The sequence below is a fragment of the Vigna unguiculata genome, chromosome 11 (genome assembly GCF_037176805.1).
Source record: "Vigna unguiculata cultivar grain cowpea cultivar isolate G323 ecotype 2 chromosome 11, ASM3717680v1, whole genome shotgun sequence".
NCBI lineage: Eukaryota > Viridiplantae > Streptophyta > Magnoliopsida > Fabales > Fabaceae > Vigna > Vigna unguiculata.
The window spans coordinates 2,178,284-2,204,096 of NC_140802.1; the positions used below are offsets into that span (position 1 = coordinate 2,178,284).

General features: G+C 32.4%; 1 protein-coding gene and 2 long non-coding RNA genes across 4 annotated transcripts; all 3 read left to right on the plus strand.

Moving 5' to 3' along the window:
* The first annotated feature begins 1,227 nt into the window (after positions 1-1,227).
* Positions 1,228-10,383, plus strand: LOC114168305 (uncharacterized). 2 transcript variants are annotated; one of them, XR_014986355.1, is made up of 4 exons: positions 1,228-1,297; positions 1,890-3,686; positions 3,777-3,891; positions 5,305-10,383. It is a non-coding gene; the product is annotated as an uncharacterized LOC114168305 (long non-coding RNA). The 2 variants fall into 2 exon arrangements; XR_003600659.2 differs by having other exon boundaries at positions 1,244-3,686.
* Positions 10,384-14,894: 4,511 nt separating this feature from the next.
* LOC114168122 (uncharacterized) lies at positions 14,895-16,321 on the plus strand. Its single transcript, XR_003600620.2, has 3 exons — positions 14,895-14,983; positions 15,476-15,599; positions 16,056-16,321. It is a non-coding gene; the product is annotated as an uncharacterized LOC114168122 (long non-coding RNA).
* A 1,212-nt stretch (positions 16,322-17,533) lies between these two features.
* Positions 17,534-19,550, plus strand: LOC146880828 (uncharacterized). Its single transcript, XM_085668437.1, has 2 exons — positions 17,534-19,068; positions 19,344-19,550. Exons 1-2 carry the CDS (start codon positions 17,874-17,876, stop codon positions 19,382-19,384), a joined length of 1,236 nt encoding a protein of 411 aa, XP_085524563.1. The 5' UTR covers positions 17,534-17,873; the 3' UTR covers positions 19,385-19,550.
* The last annotated feature ends 6,263 nt before the right edge of the window (positions 19,551-25,813 follow it).

Below are 25,813 nucleotides of genomic sequence, written 5' to 3' on the forward strand. Positions count from 1 at the left end.
CTACAAATCCCTATTGGTTTAAGACTAAAATAATTTCTTTGTAATCATTAGTTATAATAATGGTCATTGATAATTATAAAGTTCATACTTAAATCATTAATAATTACATAATATTTTTTATTCATTTTCTATTTTTTTTCTCTTCGATTACTTATATTATTATCTCTACTATTCTGAAACAAACAAATAAATTTGGAAAAATTGTTAATAACTTTTCTCATAACTAATTTGTTAAATTGAAACTTTTCATAGTCATTATACTACACTATGTACTTTAAATTATATATATATATATATATATATATATATATATATATAAATTAATGATAGCTTATCTATTTCAATTCACATTAATTTTATAACACATGTATATTTCTAAAACTTTATAAATCGTTCAAAAATTTAGAATGGTATGCCTACTAATTAAAAAATCTAAAACAACAGTAATTACTATACAAAAAGTTAAATAATAAAATTCAAAATTTAATATTCAAAAATTCAATTGTTATAATTCACATAAAAAATGGAATTAATGTCGGTGTATAAAACCTACGAGAAGATGAAAAAAGAAAATATACCTTAGAAGATATATTTTTATAATTCTGGAATATGATTTATTTGGTTATGAGACGAACAAGATTGAACATCAGTAATTAAAATAAGAAGTCCTTGAAAATTAATTATCAAATTATGTGATTTGATTTTTTATTGTCTTAATTCTTTTATTTAGTTTGAATGATTATTAAATATAACATGCTTATCCCTATTTAATATAAATAAATATAAAATATTAGTATTTATTACTTTAAGTAACAATAATTATAATAAACTCTTCTATGCTCGGTCTTTAAAACCAATATTATTTTACAAAAAAACTAAGCACTAAAAATTATTTATATAGTAGTTTAGTTAAATACTTAAATTATTAATATTAATATATAATGCTTCAAGTAGTAACTTTAGTATAAAAAGTTTATTTTATTAAATTGATATTTTTTACCGACTAATTTTTAAATATTTTATATTCATTTTATAAAACAGTTCCTATATTTATCTATATTGTAAAAAAATATTATTTCATACCTATTTTCACATTTTAAGAAATTCAGTGAGTAGTATTATTTAATAAAAGTAATTAAATAATAATGCAATCTTTACGACCACACGATTGAAGGAGTGGATCCTCGTTTTCGGGTATAAAAGTTAACCTAAAACTCTCTTATACTTCACATCTCGGCGCCTCCTTTCCTTCTGTCTTCCCTTTCTTTGTTACCGCTCCAAGTCACTTTCTAATTCTGTAAGTTTGCATGGAATATGTTATTATATTTCATTCTCATATTCTTTTGTGTAAAAAACTTTAAACGATTGTATTGTAATTTTTTTTTCCTAATGTTATCAGTTTGTTTCAATTTTAATATTTTTTTCTTAATAACTCTGTTCTTATTTATGCTAAGATAATTAAAGGAATGGTATATGCCATTTTGTTCAGTTTATAAACACATGAACATTAATTTATATTTATATATTTATGTCACAGTAGCTATTTCAAAAACTTGCTTTAAAGTATACGGATCTTGTTTTGTATATTATGGAAAATTGTTTTATATATTATAGCAGCTTGAAGTTTTTTTCTTTTCCATCACCAAGCATTATCTTGATTTTTAACATCCTTGTTTTCAAAATGTATATTTAATTATTTTAACAGAACATTATTTTTATTCATCAAAGATATCTAAAATAGCTAATTTATCTAAGAAATTCAACACTGAATTCTAGATGAGAATATCTTATTTTATACAACAAGAAATTTTTGTTAGTCGGATAAAAATATGTTATCTGCAAATGTTATTTCCAATTATTTCATCTTCTAGAACATGTTATTTTTGCAGACAGGTAAGAAGAGAAGCACCATCGTGGAAGAGATTATCAGCACACAGTATTCATCAAATTTATTATTTTCTAACATAAACTCTTATACGAGAAACTCATCTTGTTTTTTATTAGATTTGATAACCATTTTAATCAGTTTAACAATTTCTTTTGATATTGATTTATCCATTGTGTTGTTAACCAGATTATAATTTGTGATTACATGTATCGTTAAATGTGGTTAAATGTCATTGTTGATTTCAGTCTAATAATGTAAAATTTGATAATTAATTCCATCCAAGAATTGTAGTTCTAGTTTTGAAACCATACTGTGAAAGGATGAAATATTGATATACATCTTGATATAAAAAAGTTAAAAATTAATCCTTTCATAATATGATTTACAAAATTGGAATTATAATTTATAAGTCGCATGTTTGGATGCGATTGATTATATGAATATTACATGATAAGAATGAATAAATAATGATATTTATTTAAAACATGTGATTACATATACTTATGAATTAAAGTAGGTCGAACATCGTAATACATTAATGAAAATCGAGAAAATCTTATAAATAGATTAAAATGAATATTGAATATCACCCATGCATATAATCATAAATTAGAATAGGTCCTAAGAACAATAAGATCCTTGAAATAACCCAATAAAGTTATTTCTTATATGGGGAAACTCATTTTGTTTGATATTGCGAATTGATTAAGTTATTTTGTGTAGTTGATTAATTTGAGAGTTGTGTAGTTTGTTCTTATTTTATGTTTTTGCATAATTAAATTTGTTCTGACATAGTTAAATTTAATCAATAAAATTGTTTTGACAATGAATGAGTGGATAACATGAACACAAATGAAGCATGTAGGATTTTCCGTTGGAAGCTATGAATGAATTTACAATGGTTGGTTTAAGAAATGATAATATGATGTATTTATTGGCTTCAACAAAACAAACCTTAAAATTTCATAATGTATTTTGATGACATATGTTTGTGTTTGATTATTCGACCGTTGTAGTGCACTGTTGTTATTACAGATGAAAAATTCATTATATGAGTAAAGAATAATATATGTCATTCTACAATAAGTTTTTCTCAATATAAATGAAAATTCATTATCATCAGATTGTGAGTTTTTCATCTATACTGATATTAGTGCAGTACAACGGTTATATTATCAAAGACGAACACATGTCAACAATATAAGTGAGTGAAATTTGTAACTAAGTTGAAGTTAATAAGTACATGATATTATAATTTCATGATCTAACCATTTTAATTCATTGATAGCTTCCGATGAGAAATCATAGACACTTCAATTGTGTTACCGTTACTCACCATGAATGAGTTCAATATCTGTTATCGTTTGAAGATAAAATTTGGTCTTAGAAATAAGAGAGGAGAAATAAGTAACATTGATTTTGTGATTATTATTGACAGAGAGAAATCTGAATGCGTGTACAAATGGCAGGCATGCAAAAGGGTAAGATTAATCGTTTCAAGGCTTCTGCAATGCAATCACAGATTCGAGTTTTAAATGTTTAGGAGCGTTACAAACAAAGTTTGTTGTAATTTGATGAGAAAAAAATGAGTATTTTATATAATCATACATTCTGACATGTTTGAGTTAGTATTGGCAATAACTTTGTAATAACATTTTACAGCTGTAAATAATTTCAATTTAAAGGAATATTATTTCTTGGACAAGTTGGTTCCTGGTGCACTATAAATATATGCAGTGCAATATGAGGAACCAACGATGGTTTGTATATATCAAGTGTAGATTCATGAATGGCTTTGGTGAGATCACTTTCTCTTCTTTTTTCCTCCCAAAAACCCTTTCTTTCTTTTCTTTGCAAATTCAGTCGTTCATATATATTTTGCAAACAGGTAAGAACAGAAGCATTACACTATCTTATTTCGAATGCATCAAAAATCAACGGACGATGTTGTTAATCAAAAACACTATGTCATCTTTCACAGCAGAGACATTACAATTCATAAGGTTAGTACATAAATATGCTGCTGAGATTTATCTGTGTTTTAAGATCTATCAAAAGTATTAAAAAAATTATGAATGTTATTAGAAATGCTATTATTTTAATTAATAGAAATTTTACACCACAAAATTGACACCTGGTGCCTTTCAGGTTAAAATTGTTGAGTGTAAAATTATTAAAGGATTGTAATTGCAAATTTTTTTGTCTAATGTTATCAATTTGTCGTTTTTTTTTTCTTCATAATTTCATTCAAGAAAACGAGAGAAAGAGAAAGACTATGAATCTGTAACTTTTTATGATAGCTGGCTGAATGAAATTTCAGAAATCAGAGAAATTTTCTGAAGTAAGAAAATTACTACTGGACACACTTTTCGTTTAAAGTTTCGTTCCGCCTTTTAATTTATTTTTAATGAACACCAAGGCATGTCTTTGGTCTTAATAATTTATATATGCTGCTGCTCTGACGTAGTATGATAAATGGCAATTAACCTTTTTGCTCTGCATTATGCAGAAGGGTAAAAGTAGCATGACATTGAAATAAATGCACAAAAAGAAAAGAAAAACTTTCTTTGATTCATAAAACTTTAAAATGTGTGCCATGAATTTACTGGTACAACGTATATTCGAACATGCATTTACTTTACTCTCGAAAACTTCACTCTCGAAAACTTCCATAAGTTACAAAACACGAGACTATGGTAAATTGCGATATTACTGTATTAAGTATTAAGTAAAATTCCAGCTAAAAAATATGTAATAGATAAAAGATAAATATCATATCGGATGAAAGGATGGGTCAGACTTGAACATTGTTTTTGTTTACAAAGAATGCACAAACACATTCTATCAAGTTGTTTTTCTCTATAAAAAAGTGATTAGTGTTCAAGATTATTATTTTTATACACTTATTTTTCAAGATAGATATTTTTTAAATAATTATTTCTCAAACCAATTATTTGTTTAATTATTTTCTTAAAATTCTTCCTTCTTCCTTTATTTTTAAATAAAAAAACAAAACAAAAATATTAAAGCCATCTCAAAATTCAATTCCTCACAACTTGAAATTCGATTGGTTTTTCAATTGATCTGCGTCGATCGGTGTTCAGAATTTGATTCTCTCTGAAACTGAAATTTTAGACGTGGAAATAATTGATACAATATAATCTCACTTTTTAAAGAAAAAAACAACTTGATAGAATGATAATGTGTTTGTGCATTCTCTGTAAACAAAAACAACGTTCAAGACCCATCCTTTCATCTGGAAATGATATTTATCTTTATCTTTCACATCTTTCTTAGCTGGAATTTTACGTAATACAGTAATTGATGCATGAATATAGAGAAATAAAATATTTATGATATTTAAGAGATTTTGATTGGTAGAACGTTGAATCCTTGTACATATGGCAAACATGCAGATTGCAGAGGTAAGAAGTTTTTATGAATGCTCCTCTTCGGCTTCTGCTGCATAATGCAGAGCAGAAGTCATGGGTGGATTCATAAGGATACACCAAAAACGTTAATTGGCAGCATCATCGGTGGATTCCTTAATTACACTGTCTCAGATCAAACACATGCATTGGTAGTGACAGTCACCGAATTTCAATGCAGACTGCATTATTTGAAACGACAAAAAACTTGACGAAAAGTTCGGCCAATGTAGTTCACTTACTTCTAGATGCTTTAATTGTTAGCTTTATATTTTCCGAAAATTTCTCTGGTTTTTTCTCAACAAACTTCGTTCGTTGAACCACCTATGTTATAACAGTGATATCGCAATTTACCATAGTCTCGTGTTTTGTAACTTATGAAAGTTTTCGTGAGTAAAGTAAATGCATGTTTGAATATACGTTGTATCAGTAAATTCATGGCACACATTTCAAAGTTTTATGAGTCAAAGAAAGTTTTTCTTTTCTTTTCTCACCATGCATTATTTTCAAGGTCATGCTCCTTTTACCCTTGTGCATAATGCAGAGCAAAAACGTTAATTGGCATTTCTCATACTATGTCAGAGCAGCACCATATATACCTGAAAATTTTTACAGACCAAAGACATGCATTGCTGTTCATTAAAAACAAATTAAAAGGAGGAACGAAACTTTAAACGAAAACTGTGTCCAGTAGTAATTTTCTTCCTTCAGAAAATTTCTCTGATTTCTGAACAAATTTCATTCAGCCAGCTATCTTAAAAAGTTACAGATTCATAGTCTTTCTCTCTTTTAATTGAGATAAATTATGAAAAAAAAACGACAAATTCATAATGAGACTATCTTAAGCCAGTGTAATTCACTTCCTTCTGACAGATGCTTTAATTCTTGGCTTTTTATTTTCAGAAATTTTCTCCTAAAGCAGTAATAACGCAATTTACCGAAGTCTTGGGTTTTGTAACTTACTTCACCATCTGAATGCTACATTAATGTGTTCACGTTAATCTATTTAACATTTTAAACCACTTGCATGTTGAAATGAAACTTTGATTACCAAAGTAAATGGATATTTGTGTACATTAATGCGTTCATGGTAATCTGTTTCACATTTTAAACTACTTGCATGTTGAAATGGAACTTTTCGTGAGTAAAGTAAATGCATATTTGAATACAGGTTGTATCAGTAAATTCATTGGATCGTAATATACAAAAAATACTCAGAATGTGATTGTGTGATTATACAAAAAATACTCATTTTTTCACATCTAATTACAACAAACTTTGTTTCTAACGCTCCTAAACATTTAAAACTCAAATCTGTGATTGATCCTGGTCGCTCTGATACATCTGGAATTTGTGATTGATCCTGGTCCCTCTGATACACCTGTGTTGCATTGCAGAAGCCTTGGAACGATGAATCTAACCCTTTTGCATGCAATCAGATTTCTGTGATGTTAAATCATATTCTCTCTTCTTTTTTTCTGTGGTAAAAGTTTCTTTGTTTTTTCTTGAGGATTTTCTTTGGTACACTGGAATCATTTGCAAAACAATAATTCTTTGAAACCAGAAAAGGACAAATTTACTTTTTAATTATTTCCAGAGAAAGGCAGAGAATGCATCTCAGACAGCCATGCATTGGTACTTTGCATGCCAATTTTGTTTTATCAGACCAGAAGAACGCAGAAAACAGTGTTCAGAGTAATATTTAATTATTTAATTTACAATTTTCTTGCTATTGTTATAAATACAGAAAATGAATTTGTTATTCAAGTGGGAGTGCACGGTACACTTCACCTCATCGTTATTCAAGTTCTAAAACCACAAAAATGAATTTGTTACATGCTTTTCTTTTGTTTTCTATATCCGAATGCAGATCATGAAAAAAAAAAACAAAAAAACACGTAGGATATTGCTTTCGAAATATCATATAACATGACTTTGGATGAGAATGAACAACAAGAAATAATATTCTCTTAAATTCAAATTATTTAAAGCCAAAATATTATTACAAGTTATCTGCTAACAGTAAAAATAAAAAATACATCCTCAAAAATGTCAAAATTTTATGATATGATTACAATTTTTTTAATTTAAATCACGAATATAATTTAAACCACATCAAATTTCTCAACACACTTGCAAGAACAAAATTTGTCTGTAATATTGTACTATAATATTTAATTATTATTAGTAGAGTTTATTGATAATTAAATATATAACAAACAGTAATTTTTTTAAAAAATTTCATTTAACTAATTAAATTAATTATTTCTGTGACTGTACATTGTGTTGTATGATCTAAAACACATGTAGATCTCAGCAGTATTTATGTGTTGCAGTAGATTTGTATATGCTAACCTCGTCATGTTGTAATGTTTTTTCCTGTGAAAGATGAAATCATTTATTTGATTAGCAACACATGAGTGAGAGAAAACATATGTTTGCAGAACTAAAAAGAATAAATTATAGACAAGAAGTGTTACATAAACAAAAATCAAGAGTGAAATGGTTGGAGGCAGGTGATTTAAATACCAAATTTTTTCATAGGATGATTAAATGGAGAAGGATGAAAAATATGATAAAGGGCGTTAAAATCAAAAATCAGTGGTGTGAGGAACCAAGGAAAGTCAAAGAAAACATTAAAAATTTCTTTGAAAAAAGATTTACGGAGAAATCGGATATTAAAGTTAGGTTAGATAATGTACAATTCACAAGTATTAATAGGGAGGATAACGTCTCATTAACAAGTAGATTTTCAGAAAATGAGATCAAGGAGGCAATATGGGATTGTGATAGTAGCAAAAGCCCCGGACCTGATGGTTTCAATTTCAATTTTATCAAACAATTCTGGGACACTATAAAATTGGACATAATAAGGGCTGTGAATAGTTTTCATAGTTGTGGGAAGTTGGCTAAAGGGAGTAATGCTTCATTTATTACTTTAATACCAAAGACAGAGGACCCACAAGGTTTGGAGGAATATAGGCCTATATCTCTGGTAGGAAGCGTCTACAAGATAATATCCAAAATTATATAAAAAAGAATGCAAAAAGTCTTACATAAGATAAATGACCAAAAACAATCTGCATTCATAGAGGGCAGAGGCCTATTGGATAGTGTGGTGCTAGTTAATGAAGTCATAGATGAAGTTAGGAGAATAAAGGGTAAGTGCACCATTATAAAGGTTGATTTTGAGAAAGCATACGATTCAGTCAATTGGGAATTCCTTTTATACATGATGGCTAGATTGGGTTTTTGTGATAAATGGATAAAATGGATAAGGGGTTGTTTAGAATCATCAACCATTTCAGTTTTAGTCAATGGTAGCCCAACAGAGCAATTTTCCCCTACAAAAGGCCTTAGGCAGGGGGATCCACTAGCTCCTTTTTTATTCCTCATAGTTGTTGAAGGGTTAGCAGGAGTAGTTAGACAAGCTGAGTATAAAGGTTTATTAGAAGGAATAAAGGTAGGTAAGAAGCAAATACCAATTAACATGCTACAATTTGCGGATGATACAATATTTGTTTGCTCACCTAAAACCCAAAACATAGTGGTCATAAAAAGTATTCCTAGATGTTTTGAAATAGCTTCTAGACTAAAAGTTAATTTTCATAAGACCAAGCTAGGAAGTATTGGTATGCAAAATAGAATGATTGAAAGATTCTCTATAATGCTTAATTGTATGACTATGAATATACCTTTTCTATACCTAGGTATAAAGGTAGGGGCAAATCATAGAAAAAAAGTTTTTTGGAATGATATGATAATAAATATAAGAAAGAGGTTGTCTAAATGGAAAGGAAGACATCTATCTTTTGCAGGAAGGGTAATGTTAATAAAATCTGTAATTTCTACCATTCCTTTGTATTACTTATCTATTTTCAAAATGCCTGTTAGTGTGGGGAAAATTATTAGAAAATTACAAAGGGAGTTCCTCTGGGGATGGGGCCATGAAGGTAGGAAGATTGCATGGGTTAGGTGGGAACATATATGTAGAACTAAGGAAGATGGTGGGTTGGGAGTAAAGGACTTGGACAAGTTCAACATAGCCTTGCTAGGAAAATGGAAATGGAGACTAGGTAAGGAAGAACCTGGACTTTGGAAAGATATTGTGCTATCCAAATATGAGTCTTGGAGAAAATTAGACGATAAAAAAGTTTGTAGTCATGACTCATGGTGGTGGAGAGATATTAGGAAAATATGTGGGGGAGGGTGTAAGGAAAATTGGTTTGATAAAAATATAAGATGGAATAGAGGGATAGGTAATAAAATCAATTTTTGGGATGATTTATGGCTAGGTGAAATCCCCCTAAAGGATAAGTATCTGAGGTTATATACAAATTCAATCTTAAAGAAAGCAAAGTTAGGGGATGCCGGATATTGGAATGGAGAAAATTGGGTGTGGAACTTACAATGGAGAAGAAAGTGGTTCGAATGGGAGAAGGATATAGTGGCAAACCTCATGAGGGAGGTGGAGGGCACTACATTACTTAGAGATAGAGAGGATGAGAGAATATGGAATGATAACGAAACAAAGTTGTATACAGGGAAAGCTGCATATAAGAAATTAAATAAGAGCAATGGAACACAACAAGAGAATTTGTTCGAACTCTTTTGGAAAATGAAAGCATTACCATCAGCCCAATACCTTGCATGGAGGGTATAATTAATAGAGTGGCCACATATGATAACCTACAAAATAGGGGTGTTGAGGTAGGCAGCAAAGTTTGTGTCATGTGTCACTGTTGCGATGAAACTGTCACACATTTATTCTTTAGTTGTAGGATAGCTGCACGTTTATGGAAAATGTGTGATTCATGGTTAGGACTCTACTCAGTACATCATAATTCTGTTGAGATTCATTTTCTCCAATTCAAACACCTAGGATTAAGTAAAAGTTGCAATATTGTTTGGAGATGTATGTGGGTGGCAACAATTTGGAGTATTTGGAACAAAAGGAATAATATCATTTTTAGGAATGTAAAAGTAGATGTTGAGGAAATGTTTTCTTTGGCACAAGTTAAAACATGGGCCTGGATCACAAATAAGTACCCAAGAGCATCTTTTTCGTATTCGGACTGGTGCTTATGCCCAACCACGTGTCTAAATCATTGCGACTCTAATCATAACATCTAAAACTCCATTGATCTCTTATGCATGTTTTGAAAAGTGTAATGAGTAAGTTGTCACCATTATGTGTCTTTATGTGTTTTGTTTTTGCATGATGTTGTGATTTTTTGTTGTGGGATTCTTGGCTGTGGTTTTTTTCATGGTTGTAGGATTATGTGGACGATCCATTGAAGACCACAAAATCTACAATGAAAAGAATTGAGACTATGTTTGATTCAAGTATGCACGGAGGACTCTTTGAATAGATGTTTTTGGCATTATTATAGAAAAGGAACTATAATGTAAAACTTAGTCTTCAATGAGATTGTTGTCATGATAATGTTTTTTTTTTGCAGCATCATTTAGAGAAGGAATGGTATATTGTTGCCATTTGTCTTTCTTTTTGTATATATTACGTTATGTATGGGTTGGGACAACCAAATTGTCTCTATTCAATATAATTTTTTGTGCTGATTAAAAAAAAAAAGAAAAGCAACAGCTCTTGATTTTTGATGCATTGAAATAACATCTTTGCATGCATTTGTTGGATCTCTTCTTACCTGTTTGCAAAAAATAACATGGATTAGAAGATCGAATAATATGAAATATTATTTGTGAATAAGATCTTTCTGCCACAGTTTTCTTGCTGTATAAACTAACATAATGTCTAATAGTTTTTAAGTATTAAATTTCTGAGATAGATAAGCTATTTTACTTTCTTTAATGAGATGAATAAATATATAGTAATATATATACAGGTTGCTAAAAATAAACATAATGCTTACTATTAAATGAAAAAAAAAAATCTTAAGTGACTGTATATATATGTAAAAATATATTCAGAATATACAAGTACATAAACTTAGATCCACAGTTTGAAGCAAGGTTTTCAGACATATACCAGTAACCCACTATGACATAATATATTAATATAGATTAACGTGTTTCATGTGGTTATAATTTAACAAATTGTCTTGAAAGAAATAAGAACAGGTAATTATTCTGAGGAAAAAAAGAAGAAGGAAAGAGTATAGATAACATTAAAGAAAAAAAATGAAAATATAATATTTTAACTTCTTTACACACAATAATTTGAGATAAAATATGGAACCTATTATGTGAAACGTACGATTTCAGACACGAGCTTTCGGCGGCTGTTAGTGAAAAACCAACACGGCAAGTGCACCAGTCACACATAACAAGTAATAAGTTTTTTATCGTTCTCTCACAAGGGATTTGTGCAACACATGACAACTCTTGCAATTCACGACTCAATTAGACACAAAGTTCACAAACATACTAAGAAACTCTTTTTGTATTTTATGAAACAGTTGGTGTGCAACAAGAAATTAACATAGTGTATTTACAATTTGTCAAGATTAGACTTCAACCATTTCATTCTCATGCATTCTAAATTATCCCAATTTCATATTGATGTTAAAATCAATTCACAAGAATACTCAAATCCTATTCCTAGAGCCTTTGAGCCTATGATCACTCATCAAGTTTCAATTCCTTGAATCCTCAACAAGTGTAATCATGCATTAGTTTCAAGAATCTAAGATTACTAATGAACCAAGTTCTATTCCTAGATATAAGCATCCATTAGGTATTTAATTTCAAACATAGATTCTAAAGATGTTTCCAAAACCTCAAGAACCACAAACAAGTCATGGGTGATTAAACCACAACAAGCATTAAGCATGAAAATCAAATACTAACATGAATTGGAAAAGCATATAAATTAACAACACAATTTTACACAAGAATTCAATATTTTACATTTTTTTTATCGGCAAAAATAAATAAATTAAATTAATGAGATAATTGGGTTACCTCAACCCGTATACACATTACAAAAAGAAAATAAAAAGTTTTAAGGTTTTCTCTCCCATACTAGATCTACTGTGCATAAACCTGACTTTCTCAAATAACACAAAGGTTAAGAACATTGCATGTCCATACATACAAAGCAAATACTAGGCCCTACTACAAAAACATGAAAAAAAGATTGAACATAAAATTCTCATGCGCTTTTGATCCCATACTACTAGTGATTTCTTTCATGTATCAACCAATAGATGCTTCATTCATGCTTGTTTCCTTAAAATTGCTACCTAACAGCTATGTTCCAGTACCCCTGTAAGCTACAACATGCTTATTACACAACCTGTAACCAAACTGCAAACAAATCCACAATACCTCCGTTTGAATTGAACCTACATGCACAAGTATGTGAGCCCAAACTTACTTGATTAAAGTATATCATAACTTGAATAACAGGTGAGCAAGTTTTAGCCTAGACAAGGAGATCTAGAAGACATATTGTTAGAATAGTTTACAAAATAGAAATTGATCTCCATGGTGGAGAACCTAGGGTTTTACAAAATTGAAGAATAGGGAAGAAATTGGAACCATAAAGTAGAAACAATCCCTCTCCCAAGGTTCTTGAATACTGCTTCATGCTCTAATTGCTCCTCCCATTCGCATCTCCGCCTCCAATTTTTTAGCCCATCATCCTCTCCAACCTAAAAGGGGTAAAACCTCCATGGATGAAGAAGGAGACTCAAGAAGGAGAAGGGAGAGTTTTCCAACACCCTTAATAGCCTCCAAGAGTGTCTGTCAAGCACCCAAGGTGTTTCTATTCGTGAAAAATGAGGAATCCCCTAATACTCTCGTAGAAACATGATTAAATAACCATATCCGCGTATTGGGGTCGATATTCTCGCCCAACGGCTTCATTCTTGCCCAGCGAGGCCTAAAATTGATGTTTTCAGACATGTAATTCGCTAGGCGAGCGATATTTTCGCCCAGTAACTCAAATACTACAGTTCTGTTCTGTCATTTTCGCCCAGCGAGCCACCAGCTCGCTCAGTGAGTGACCCTGGCGCCCAATGGTCGCTTTTTGGCCTTCCAAGGGTGGTCCAAGGCAGTATATACATATATGTGAGTCCTTTCTCCATGTTTGTAGTGCTGGACTTGATCTCGGTGCCCCTCGACATGATTATTTGTGTAAAAGTCAATCTTTCCTGTCTAATCATGCTTGCTTGAGTTTCAGCTTGTTTTCCTCCACCAAAATTGCTTTATATTGTTTTATTTCACACACTCATAATAGATATTAGAAGTAAAAAAGTATAAAACAACTAAAATACGGAACAATGCAAAAACAACATAAACTAGAGAATTAAACCAGATAAAAATTATGTAGGAATTGATTTTATTCACAAAACTTAACATCAATAAAAGGTAGAAAACATCGTTATCAGCCGCGCAGAGCATGTGAATGAAAAAGGAAGTGCGAGGATAAGTGTGAGTTTTTAGGGTTTTATGTTAAGATTTATATAGCCGAACCTAAGGCCAACTTGCTCAATTATTATGTGGTTGTAAACTTTCTATCATTATTTAACTATCATACTTCTGTAGAGCATGCATCATAAAATTAGTATAAAATAAACAATAAAATTTCTCAATAAAAAAATTATCAATTTAGCCAAATAAATGTTTCTTTTCCACTATCCAGAAAATCATGTTCTACACTGCGTTCAATTACAATGTGCGTTTACGATGCTTTCTTGGTTTCTTTCCCACTATCCAGAAAAAGATTAATTAGGTTTTGTGCTTTCTTGGCATTTGGGATTCCCATCCACCAAGAAATAATTGCATTAAAACAGTTAAAAAGTAAAATAAAAGTTTTTGATAAAAATAAAAACAAAGAAATAACAGTGGTATATATTTTAAGTTAATTTCCTTTAAATTCAAATTATTTACAGCTGTTTGTATTTTTTAACTTATATTTTTTACACAGCATAAACATTGCATGGCTGCCATTTGTATCCAAAAACCATGAATCAGTTTCTGTCATTCACGTTAGGAAAGGACAATTCATTTTTGTTAATTATTTCAAAAAGACAGTGTCCGGGACAGCAATGCACCGATGCTTTTGTTCCATGCCAATTTTGTCTTGTTTGAAAGAAGGTATCAGAAAAGCACATCAAAAATTCTATATATTAAGTACAGTTAATATCTATATCTATATATATATATATATATTAACCCTGGTCCTTAGATTCTTTATCAGATTGTTTTAATTAAATTAAAATATCTCATCATCAAATAATTCATGTCTTATCATCGTACTGCATATACTTTAATATCAATAATTTTAAATTTATTATGATTAATGTGATAATATTTTTTTAGTAAGTAAACTTTTTTCACGTTCTTCATTCACCATGTTGAACGATTGTGCACAAATGTTTTCTTATCAATACAGATCAATTACATTTCAAAATTATGGATATGAATTCACTCTTTAAAATATTACATATAAGAAGTTTTATGACGGTTTTTAAGAGAAGTCATGCTTTAAAAAATTGAATTACTGATCTTATTTAATAAAAGATAATTAAATAATTTTACAACCACAAAGTAACTGAGACGGTGGACCCTCGTGTTCGGCTATATAAATGTAACCTAAATCGCTGAAACCTTCAACTTTATCGGTGCTCCCTTTCTTCTCCATTCTCATATTTTTGCTGTCATCTGAAGTTCTCTTTCTGAGGTTCTAAGTTTTTTATTGCAATAGATTTTCATATTTTATGTCAGATTATTGTGTGTAAAAAGGTTAAACATCTATATTTTAATTTTTGTTAATGTTTATCTATATATTATTTTGTTCTGAATAACTAAAACTGTTCTTATTTCTTTAAAGATAATCAAAAGAATGACATTCTGTTAAGTTTATAAACACATTAAAAAGTAGACCGGTATCTGTTTGAAACTCGCTTTAAACTATATGGATCTAGTTCTTCTTTGTGTACTTGTATTATTCTGGATATTTTTTACATATTATAGCCACTTAAAGGTTTTTTATTATTATTATTTAACAGTAAGCATTATTATGTTTATCTTTTACAACTTCTTTCAAGATATATACATATATTAACCAAACACTTTATTTATTTATCTAAAAAAATCAAGTAAATTAACATCATTATTCACAAATAATAGTTCCTATTATTCCATCTTCTAAACCATGTATTTTTGCAACCAGGTAATAAGAAAGAGATCCAACAAATGCAACAAGTATGTTATCTGAAGGCAAAGAAAATGAATGGATGATGTTGTTAATCAAATGCACTATTTCATCTTTCACAGGACAGACATTACAATATGAGGTTAGCATCTCAAAATTACTGCAACACAATGCTGCTCATGATTTATCTGTGTTTTACAGCATGCAACATTATATTAGTTCAAAAAACAATTGGAAAAATTTTCTGTTTGTTAATGATGTTTGCTTATCAGTAAATCCTACTAATAATAACTAAACAAAATAGGACAATATTACAGACCAATTTTGTTCTTTATGTCTCGAGAGATTTCATGTGAAAAAATGAGAAAGTTTCATTATTTTCTCGGTGATTTAAATTGAAAATTTATTATCATACAGTCACATTTTTACTGTTAGCAATAACTTGTAATAATACTCTACAGCTGTAAATAATTTGAATTTAAGAGAATATTATATTATTTCTTGTTTTGCTTTTCCATCCAACACCTTTTTATTTTTTGTTAATTTTTAACTGGTTTAATGCAATTATTTTTGGGTGGATGGGAAATCCAAATACCAGGAAGGAAGAAGACCAAAACGCAGATGTTTGAATTCAAAGCCATTAGATCTTCTGGCAAGTGGTTTGATCTAAGGCGCTCTCCGAAGACAAGTCGATTCCTTGGTTCACTATGAATACATAGAACATTTCTCGTTCCATGAAGATTGAAGATGCCAATAATGTACAATTTTGAGGCTTTTGAGGTGTCAAGACATTTATCTATGAATATTTCACGACAACAAGTGATGTGTGATTTAGATAGATGAATTTGGATTCTTTGTTGAGTTTTTTGTGCTGTTCTTCTACTGTGTCTTTATAATACACTGATTACTATTAATTTTGACGTTTTAAAATATATTAAAAAAATATTTAAAATACTAACACAATGTATTTTTAATGTTCAGCAGAGAACAGCACAAAAATATTAGTAAAAAATCTAGACTCAATTTAGACACAGGAAATTGTTTTTCGTTTCATTTCAAAGATGTAATGAGATAACAAGTTATATCAGTCGAGAGAATATGAAAAAGCAACTAAATCATGTTAAATATGGAGTGATTCTATGACTTTTATGTATTCTTTTATTAAATTTCTGGTGTGCTTTTTAATAATCTCCACATATATGTTTAAGTTAATGATACTTTTTTTATTTTATTTTACTAATGTGTTACTTATTGTGGGAGAGTTAAACAAACAACTTTCGTTATGATTAATATTATATGTCTATATGAAAATAATTAACACAATATACTGTTGAAAAAAAATAAAATTATATATGTTATTTAAGTGAAATAAAAAATCTAGGAATCCAACACTTTAAAAAGTTACTGACGTGTAACCTTTCTTCTGTATTTATTACACGTGATACAGTTCCATCTTTTTAATTATTCAATGGAAACAATAAATGATCTGAGCAGAAAAAATATTAATTAGGGTTCATAGCCCTATATCAGAGCAGCACCATGCATTGGTTAAAACTTTAAACAAAGCATCCAACGCAGTGACGGTGTATTATAGGAAATGACTAAAAACGTGCCCAGTCTAATTCTTGGCTTTTCTTCAGAAAACTTCTCTGATTTCTGAAGAAACTTGGTTGAGCCAGCCATCGTAGCTGCTTTTAACCATCAATTCTTATACTCTTCGTTAGGTTTTTTAATAGGAGTTTTATTGGAGAGACACAACACTGATGAAATCTGAATTTAACCAGATAAAAAATTAATATCATTTTCAATCTAAAACTTTAAGATAATAAATTTATAGGTATTGATCCATCTAACTTTTTTACACTTAAATTCCTAATAGTTGTTTACGATGAAAAAGAGAAACTATCGGTTAACTTCTTTAGATCTCTCTACCACACCTATTCATACTTGCATTTAGTTTATTGATTTGATACCCTCCAATCATATTGTAAAATTTAATATGACTTTTTCATGGGTACTTTTGTTAGCTTTGTAGGTGGTTAGGGTTTGTTAGTTTTGTAACCGCTTAGGGTTACCTTTGTAAAGCCATCACAGAACCTATTTAAGATAGGTTTGTGATCTCCCGTAACAGAGAGTTTTGGTTCCAAAACAGAACACAAATTAATCAAGTTCAGTTCATGATTCTTCATACCTGTTTTTCTGTTTCTTCCTTGTGCACTTTTCTCTCTTCTCACAGAGCCCCTCTGCACACCATCTTCGAGTTGCTGCCATGGGAGAGATCAGAAGATTAGGGTTTCGCACACCCCTCTGCCAAAACCATTATGGCATCAGAGCAGGTTCGTAACCTGCCTGCTTCCGCTGCTTCCTCCCATTTCTTTCTCAATTCTTGGTACATTCTTGCAAGCAATCTTGCAAAATGCAAGACAACAACAAAAAGGAAGAATCTGCACAGAAAACAATAGCAGATCAGATCCTCAATCCCTGCAGTCCTTATTACCTTCACCCAGGAGAGAATCCTGGCCTTGTTCTTGTCAGCCAAAGTCTCAATGAGACCAATTATGCCTCCTGGAGCAGAAATCTGAAACGTGGTCTTGTTTCCAAAAACAAGATTAAATTCATAGATGGCAGTATCAAAGCACCAAAAAGGGATGATCCCCTGTATGACGCATGGGAAAGATCAAACATGATGGTTCTATCTTGGATTACAAAAACCTTGTCCACTCAAATAGCAGAAAGTGTTGTCTATGTGGAGAATGCTAGAGATCTTTGGGAAGAACTAAAAGAGAGATTTTCCAAGGGAGATTATTTCAAGATTTCAGACCTACTTCAAGAAATCCATTCCATTCGCCAAGGTGATAGAAACATATCCCAATTTTTCACAGATTTAAAGATTCTTTGGGAAGAACTGGAGTCTTTAAGACCCATACCACATTGTATCTGTGATGTTCAGTGCAGCTGTGATCTATCCAGAAATTCTGTAAAATACAGAGAGATTGAGTATGTCATTTGCTTCCTAAAGGGATTAAATGATACCTATAACAATGTTCGCACTCAAATTCTGCTGATGGACCCTCTCCCTAGCATCAATCGTGCTTTTTCCCTCATAATTCAGCAAGAAAGACAAAATAATGGCAATCTTGGACACAACAGTGAGAGTACAGCAGTTGTGAATGCTGCTGAGAAGCAAAGTGGCTCCAGAAATGTTGATCAAGGTACTTGGAAGCCTCAAGGACGTGGTAGTGGTTGGCGAGGACAAGGAAGGGGAAGAGGAAGAAACCCCAATGCGGGAAAACAGTGTTCCTATTGTCATAAGATGAACCATACCATTGATGAGTGCTATTCTAAGCACGGGTATCCACCTTGGTTCAAGCAAAGACAGGATTTTGGTAATCAAGACAAAGATAACAATAGTCAGGCCACATGCAATCTGAATGTCAAAGAGGAGTTGACAGGGAATAACACTAAAACTGTCAAGCAGGATTCTACTGGATTTACTCCTGAACAGATACAGAAACTTCTGCAGTTTATTGAACATGCAGAGAAACCAGGGCATAGTGTGAACCAGGTTCAAAGAAAAGATTCAAACACATCCAATTATAACACTCAACAAGGTAGTATTTCCTGGATTTTAGACACTGGTGCCACTGACCATGTCACATACACTAAAGAACACTTTGTTGCCTTTCACAAAATTAAACCTATATGCATAAAATTGCCTAATTCTTCCACTGTTACTGCACACTTTGCTGGAACAGTACAGTTTTCAGAAAATTTTATCATTTTTAATGTCCTCTACATACCAGAATTTACTTTCAATCTAATATCTGTCCAAACCTTGATCAAAGATTTAAATTGTGTACTAACTTTCTCTTCTAAGATGTGCCAGATTCAAAGCAGCCCTACATTGAAGATGATTGGACATGCTGAACTCATCAATGGCCTATATTACTTACACTCTTTTTCTGTATCAAATAAAACCTCTGTTTGTTCTAGCATAACTTTGAATTGTAACAACAATAATGCTGATTTGTGGCATTTTAGACTAGGACATCCTGGAAACAAGGTTATTAAACAAATCTGTACTGATTTTCCTTATGTGCAATCAGTGAATAATTCCATCTGTGATATATGTCATTTGGCCAAACTTCACAAGCTTCCCTTTCCCAAAAGCACTACTACTTCTGCTGCTATTTTTGATCTTATACATGTGGATATATGGGGTCCTATGTCTATTATGTCAGTTCATGGTCATAAATATTTCTTAAGCATTGTTGATGATTTCAGTAAACACATGTGGGCTTTTATGATGCATTCCAAAGGTGAAACTAGGTCCCTGTTAAGAAATTTCATCATTTTTGCTAAAAATCAGTATGGTAAGAATGTTAAAATCATCAGATCTGATAATGGCCCTGAGTTTTGTTACACAGATCTATATAACCAATATGGTATTGATCATCAACGTAGTTGTGTTGAAACCCCTCAACAAAATGCCATTGTTGAAAGAAAACATCAACATGTTTTGAATGTTGCTCGTAGCCTAATGTTTCAATCTAACCTACCTAAAGCCTATTGGACATATGCTGTTTCTCATGCTATCCATTTGATAAATAGGTTGCCTACTCCTACTCTCAAAAATAAGAGTCCTTATGCTATTTTTCATGGTGACCCCCCTACTCTCCTTCATTTAAAGGTTTTTGGTTGTCTTTGCTATGCCTCCACTTTAGAAAACAATAGAACTAAGTTTGACCCTAGAGCCAGAAAAGGTGTTTTTATTGGATATAAAACAGGTGTAAAGGGATACATAGTTTTAGATATCCAGACCAAAGAAATTTTCATAAGTAGGAATGTTATTTTTTATGAACATGTCTTTCCTTATGTTAACAGTGAAAATAAAACAGAAAATCCCATTAAAGAAGGTGAAAGAAATTTTGATAATATTTTCTGTAATTATGTTCATAATGATTACAGTACCTCTATTACTCAAACTGTTTCAGATCTAAGATTTCCAGACACTCCTATTCATAATTCTGAGCAAGAAAACCTTGTAGATTCTGCAGCAGGGACAAAACCTGATTCTCCTCATGTTAGAAGATCTGACAGAGTTAGGCGCATTCCAGATTATCTTAAGGATTATCACCATCAGGTCAATTTTTCTAATTCTGCTCACAATAATGTAGACTTCAAAAATACTCTTAAAACTCCTTATCCCATCTCTACTGTTCTCTCATATCACTCTTTATCTGAAAAACAGTTAAATTTTACTCTTGCTATTTCTTCTACTAATGAACCAAAGTCCTATAATGAAGCTTGCACTCAACCAGAATGGATCAAGGCTATGGAAAAGGAAATTCAGGCCCTACAGCTCAATAAAACTTGGGATTTAGCCCCATTGCCCAAAGGGAAAACTGCTATAGGTTGCAGATGGGTATACAAGGTTAAGCATAAGGCAGATGGCACCATTGAAAGACACAAGGCTCGACTTGTGGCAAAAGGATACACTCAACTCGAGGGGATAGATTTCTTAGACACTTTTTCCCCTGTTGCAAAGCTGACCACAGTTAGACTCCTCCTTGCTATTGCTGCCACCAAAAACTGGCATCTACATCAACTGGATGTAGACAATGCTTTTCTTCATGGGGACTTAAAGGAAGAAGTGTACATGACCCCTCCACCAGGCCTTGACACTCAAGGACAAGTGTGCAAGCTGCGGAAATCCCTTTATGGCCTCAAACAGGCCAGTAGGCAATGGTTTGACAAACTCTCTTCCTTTTTAATCTCTATTGGTTTTGTTCAATCTCAATCTGACCACTCTCTCTTTATTAGAAATAATTCTGGCTGTTATTTGGCCCTCCTAGTGTATGTAGATGATGTTATTTTAACAGGAAATTCCCTAAAGGATATCGAGGATGTCAAAGCTCTCTTAAACAGTGCTTTCAAGATCAAAGATCTAGGAAATCTCAAATACTTTCTTGGTTTTGAAGTGGCTAGGTCCAAAAAAGGCATCCACATATGCCAGCGCAAGTATGCCTTAGATATACTAAGCCAAACTGGCATGATTGGCTGCAAGCCTTGCTCAACACCTTACCTTAAAGACAACAGAGATCTATATGATGCTGCTGAAACTCTACCAGATCCTACTGTCTATAGACAGCTTATTGGGAAGATTCTCTACCTCACTAACACTAGACCAGATCTTTGTTTTTCTATACACTTACTTAGCCAATTTATGCAGGCACCCACTGTCAAGCATTATGCTGCTGCTCAACATATTCTCCGATACATAAAAGCCAACCCCTCACAAGGACTGTTCTTCCCTGCTGACAATCAGATCCAACTGAAAGCCTTCAGCGATTCTGACTGGGGTACTTGTCCGGACACCAGAAAATCCACCACTGGATTTTGCATCTTCCTAGGTTCCTCTCTTGTTTCCTGGAAATCCAAGAAACAAGGAACTGTTTCTAGGTCTTCTACTGAGGCAGAGTATCGAGCCCTTGCTACTACCACGTGTGAGGTTCAGTGGCTTAGCTACCTCCTGCGTGATCTCCAAATTAAACCCACGCAAACTGCTGTTATGTACTGTGATAATAAATCTGCACGCCACATCGCCCACAACCAAAGCTTCCATGAACGCACTAAGCATCTCGATATCGATCACGTTGTTCGTGAGAAGGTGCAATCCAATCTCTTCCATCTTCTTCCTATCAGCTCTGAAGAACAGCTTGCTGATGGCTTCACCAAGATCCTCCATCGTCGTCAGTTTCGCACTATCACCTCCAAGCTTGGCCTGCTGAACATCCACAGTCCAGCTTGAGGGGGGGATGTTAGCTTTGTAGGTGGTTAGGGTTTGTTAGTTTTGTAACCGCTTAGGGTTACCTTTGTAAAGCCATCACAAAACCTATTTAAGATAGGTTTGTGATCTCCCGTAACAGAGAGTTTTGGTTCCAAAACAGAACACAAATTAATCAAGTTCAGTTCATGATTCTTCATATCTGTTTTTCTGTTTCTTCCTTGTGCACTTTTCTCTCTTCTCATAGAGCCCCTCTGCACACCATCTTCGAGTTGCTGCCATGGGAGAGATCAGAAGATTAGGGTTTCGCACACCCCTCTGCCAAAACCATTAACTTTCAATTGAATGGTCGATAATTATATTGTTTTAATAAATTCTAATATGTTTTTATATCTAAGTAAATGTAAGGAATCATAATGAATTATATGGGTTGGTGTATTCCAAATATTTCTATAATATTTTATTTTGTTTTGTTTACATAAAAAAAAACGTCTATGTAATATAATATGTGTTTAAATAAACTATACATATAGAACATAGGAAAAACAAATACTAAAACACTCAGAAAAGACCTTGCTTTAAAACTAGGAAAAGTTAATTCATCTAAACAAACTAAACAAACTAACAGGGTAAGAAAAATATTAGTAGTCTTTAATATAGAAAAAAACTGATTGAAAGATATTATTATGGTGTAAGAACACACTGTCTTTTAATATTCATATTTCTCCTCGTAAAATTGTTTGACATATATGTAAGAACACACTGTCTTTAGATAGGTTCTGAAGCGTGTATTAAATCGGTTCCCGAACTGATCTAATATAAGACGATGTAATATGTCTGTAAGCTATTAGATTGGTTGAACAAAACTGATGTCAGGTATCAATATTAGATCGCTTTCTGTCACCCGATCTTATATTATTCATTACGGAATGTATCATGATAAAGTCCTTTCTATTGCTTGTGGTGTTACCTAATCTAACATGTTGGGCACTTGTTAAAAAAAACAGCAAGTATTAAATCGGTTATGGTCTAATACTTGTTCTTTTTTTATAAAGTGCGTTTTGTAATTGCAACTAACCAAAACCTGTTGCATTCAAAACCAAATAAATACATACAGTGCAGTTCCAACAATTTATAGAGTACATAATTAAACAACAATTCAAATCCAACAATGGATTTGACCAAAATATTTCCTAAGTGAAAGAAAACTAATGCAACAAAGGAAACCTTTTACATATAAACATTTTTAAGTTGCAAGAAGTATTTGGCCCATTCAGTCCTTATTTCATCAACCTTCTCAGATCCCAATGGTTCAACAGTTCAACATTGTTAAAAAGCTGTAGTTCAAAGCAGTGAATGCATATTAGTTAAGTATTTCATAAAAACATGTTTCAAAGAGGAGTCTTTTGATTCCTTACCTCATCCCAAGAATCTTTTAGAGTAGCACGAGCTATGGTCCACATCCGGTACATGACATAGTATCCACACTCAAAACTTTTTTTTTGGATATTACACTAAGAAGATCAAATTTATAGTAATTAATATATGAAAAAAGTACAAATCATACAATATAAAAGATGGAAACTTATACCTTAGGAGTAATCACTTTGAAATTTTGTGAAGATGAAGTTGATTTACCACCCAACACATTGTACACATTCAAAGCACTAAAAAGTTAAGTCACTAGTCAATTACAACATATTTCATGACATAAATAACACATTATAAAGGGATTAAAACATACCTTTGTAGTATATTTCTCATGGCTAAGGGGATGGGTTTGTGCAATGAGCATAACCAAACTACAATATTCTCCATTTGACAAATAATCACCAATTGCCAATGAGACCTAAAAAAGAAATATAATTAGTGATTTGAATTAGTTAATTAATAGCTAAAGTGACTAAGATGAACTTACACATGAATATAAGGTGCTATGTAAATACTTTTCTTTAATTTCCCCATCCAATTTTGAATGTACGTTTGGCATTTCATATGTTTATTTCCAGACTTTTGTATATGTTGAGGCTCAAGGAAACCATAGACATCATCATTCCCTGTTTTGGAAACATATTCATTTAAATACCTGCATTCAAACCATTAAGCCATTAAGTTTAGAGACAATTATTGATTTCACAATATAAAATAAAATGTACTCACAGTATCCATAGTTGAATAACTGTAATGTTTAGCATCTGATGCCCTGGATGATTTCGTACACATCGTTCATATAGACATATAGTGGTATATCACTACTGTCAACACTGAAGACTGTTTTATCCCAAGGAATGGCAAGTGGTTTTTGAAAAAGATCTTCAACTATGCCAACCAACTCATGAATTGGACTAAAATTTTGCTTGGGTTGGGGCTAGGAATGGGTCTCATGGCTAAAAGCACATGCAACTGGGGACTTTTGTCTGCTATGAACCTACAAAATATAATAACAAAGTTAAATACGAAGTTTGTGTAAAATTATGAAGTATATAATTGTAAAGAAGAAAAATATACCTGCTTCTTTATTGAAATAACCTTAACACCAGTGCAGTAAGGGCTTTTGGCCTCGGTTATTTTCAATATTCTACCCCGGTTCCAGAACCGAGGCATATTGGGGTGAGGCCAAAAGGGGTAACTTTTGGCCCCGGGTGTTAACCGAAGCAAAAACACCCTCTTTCTGCCTCAGGTATGGTTGAACCGAAGCCATATACTTGGAACTTACAACCATTCCAAAAACGCCTCTCGAATTCAATCTGATGATAGAATGCAAACCCAGAAACAAACCCAAATCCCACATGAATATCTTCCTTTGCGTATACTCAAAAACCGGGTTGGTGTTCGAATGAGGCGTCGGCACAGGGCCAGCAGAGGCCAAACCTAAATCCAGAAACAAACCCAAATCCTTCTGTGAATTTTTCAGCGCCTTGCGAGCATCATCCCTATGCTTGAAAAGGATGAATGTGTAACCCTTCGATTTGCCAGAGACTTTGTCGGCGACGACCTTGCAGTCCTCGATCTCGCCATATTTCCCAAACATAGAAGTTAGGGTTTCGGCAGTGGCGTCCCAACTGAGGTCATGGATGAAGATTTTCCGGTGTGCAGGGTCCACATCGGGGAGCTGGCGTACGCTCTCGACAAATTCAGGGAACGATGGGATGCTGGAGATGGCAGCTTAGGGCTTAGGTGTTGTGTTATGCGCGAGAGAAAGAGACGGAGGAGCAAGCCGTTCAGAGGCAGTGCAGCCGTCGTGATGGAGCAGGTTCCAGGGGGCTGAGGCGAGAAATTGGAGGTCGGTGCAGAGAGAAGAGAATTGGTGGTGGCAGAGCAGTAAACGTTCGTGAAGAGAGAAGAGAATGCAAATGTTCGTGCAAGGGAAGAAAATTGTGGGAGACGATGAATAGGGTTCGCAAATTGGGAATTATAACATGCTTTATGGCCTCGGTTCAATTAATAACTGAGGCCTAAAACTGCCCAATATTGCCTCGGTCGAAAAGCAACCGAGGCCAAAGGGGGCGGCGCTGATGAAAATTTTAAATTAGGGTTTTTGAACAGGGTTATAGGCTTCGGTTCTATTT

Coding starts and splice junctions, on each gene's coding strand:
- LOC146880828 (XM_085668437.1), top strand. CDS start 17,874: ATGCAAGACAACAACAAAAAGGAAGAATCTGCACAGAAAACAATAGCA. Junction 19,069..19,343: donor CAATTATAACACTCAACAAG/GTAGTATTTCCT, acceptor AAGATGTGCCAG/ATTCAAAGCAGCCCTACATT.